General features: G+C 45.1%; 1 protein-coding gene across 4 annotated transcripts in view; it reads right to left on the minus strand.

The window, feature by feature from the left end:
- Positions 1 to 38: 38 nt before the first annotated feature.
- The window catches only part of iffo2b (intermediate filament family orphan 2b), a 21548-nt gene continuing 19655 nt past the window's right edge, over positions 39 to 1931 (minus strand). For 2 of the 4 annotated variants that reach the window (XM_031847642.1, XM_031847634.1), the window contains exons 6-8: positions 1236 to 1407; positions 1012 to 1110; positions 39 to 485 (exon numbers count right to left, since the gene is read on the minus strand). In XM_031847642.1, coding sequence (XP_031703502.1) covers positions 252 to 485; positions 1012 to 1110; positions 1236 to 1407 — 505 coding nt within the window. In that variant the 3' untranslated portion in view covers positions 39 to 251. Of the gene's footprint in view, positions 486 to 1011; positions 1111 to 1235; positions 1438 to 1931 lie in introns of all 4 variants that reach the window. The other 2 variants (XM_031847625.1, XM_031847617.1) reach the window with 1 other exon arrangement.

The following is a 1931-nucleotide window of genomic DNA, read 5'->3' on the forward strand; positions in this document are numbered from 1 at the left end:
TCTTTGGGAAGCCCCCCCCCCCCCCCCCCCCCCACCACCACCACCCCCACTTCCTAACAAAATAAATAGTATTAAAGCACCAGTTCAGGTCCTGCAAGAGTGAGCATGACCATCAGAACTTTAAAAGGTCAAACAGGCCCAGAGTTAGGTTGCTCCACCTCTCTAACAGGGTGGAGCTCTGTACACATTTGACCCCTGTGGTGACGAGGGGTGTTTAGGAAGAGATGGGACAACGGCCGGCTGTGCAGCCATCAACTAATGGGGACTTGAGCCTCTGCGTCCTTGTCCGAGATCTCGTCCTGGATCTCGTCTGTGTTCCCTGAGTCGCTGCTGGCCACAGAGCTGGCAGAGGGAGAGTTCCGGCCGCCTTTAATCATCCGCCGACAGGTCTCCATCTGCACGTCCAGGCCTCGTTTCATGCTGCACATCTCCATGTACTCGTGCAGATGTCGGTTCATGTCACTCTTTGCCGTGGCCAATTCCATCTAGGAGTCGGAAATGGATTAAACAGAGTGAGGATGTGAGAGACTGGGGTGGTGAGGGGGAGTGACTGAAGCTAGGCCATCAGTAGCTTTATTAACATTTTAAATGCACTCTCCCCTGAAACACCCTAATATCTCAAAATAATACAATATATTATAGTATAACATGTTTCAGAACAATAGATCAAAATATGGAGTATGTCCTTGACTCAGCAGCTTTGTCCCAAATCCATACTACTGTACATAATAATTCTATACAGTATGTACTGTATATTAAACATTATAATACACTGTTTTGGCAGTTAATATAGAAAAATATCAACATACTTTACCAATTGAAACTAACAGGAAATGATACAATATGTTGGTTGTAAATCAAACTGCAACGTTGGACATCACTGCCAATTCAACTTCACAAATAGTCATCAAAATGTTTTCCAATATTTCTTTGCATTGTCCACGGCTAATGTTTCTTGTTGTTTGTGTTTTTGGTTCGCTGGCTTTGTGCTTGCAAGTCTACATCGTCTACCTCGATCTCGCCGATGCTCTCCTGGTACTCCTGCTCTCTGGTCTTAAATAGAGACTCTGTTTCATCAATGAGGCTGCCAAGACTTCCATCCTGGGAGTCCTTAGAGAGCACAGACAGAAGTCTCATTCATCATGCATGAGTAAATGTCTGACACAGCACCCGCCTTGCATGAGTTTAAAAACCATATACTTTGCAAAAGGACCGTAAATGCAGACAGGCCTCACCGGATAAGCGGCTGCACCGTTACCATTGGAGGCGCAGGCGGTCGCGCCGGCCGTTCCGGTGATGCTGCCCGGTAAGTTGTAGTTTGCGAAGTCCTCCCACAGCAACAGAGTCTCCTCGTTCTCCTCCCATGTCAGACTATCGCAGTCATCGTCAATTTCAAACGTCTCGCGCCTGGCAACAAAGGAGTTATCTGAGCAATGTCTGCATAGGGACAAGGAGGACAGGGAACGGAAAGAACAGGAGAGACAAGGGGAGAGGAGAGGAAGAACAAGTATAACAGATACAGCAAAGGTCACAAGCAAAGAGGAAGATGCGCTTATGAGGAAGACAAACAGGTGAAAGGAAGAGTTTATGGAAAACAAGAGCAGTCACTGAAAACTATTTCATGGGTAAGTTATTAGTAAATAGGCTATTCCAAAATGACCAATAACCAGAAATAACTACTGTAACTTTAACAAAGCAAGTTAATGTCATGAGTATTCATATCTGCTTAGTTTTGCTGAATGGGCAGTTGCAACACTTCATATAAACAGTAGAGGGAGATGAAGAAATACAAAGTGCGATTCCATCAAAACAACATCTGTACTGATACAGTATACCTGCAGATACTATTTAGGCTTGTTTAAAGCAGAGAGGACCTTATTCTGATGTGTGTGTGTGTGTGTGTGTGTGTGTGTGTGTGTGTGTGTGTGTGT

This window comes from Anarrhichthys ocellatus, unplaced genomic scaffold (genome assembly GCF_004355925.1).
Source record: "Anarrhichthys ocellatus isolate YVR2014 unplaced genomic scaffold, GSC_Weel_1.0 scaffold1, whole genome shotgun sequence".
NCBI classification, from domain to species: domain Eukaryota; kingdom Metazoa; phylum Chordata; class Actinopteri; order Perciformes; family Anarhichadidae; genus Anarrhichthys; species Anarrhichthys ocellatus.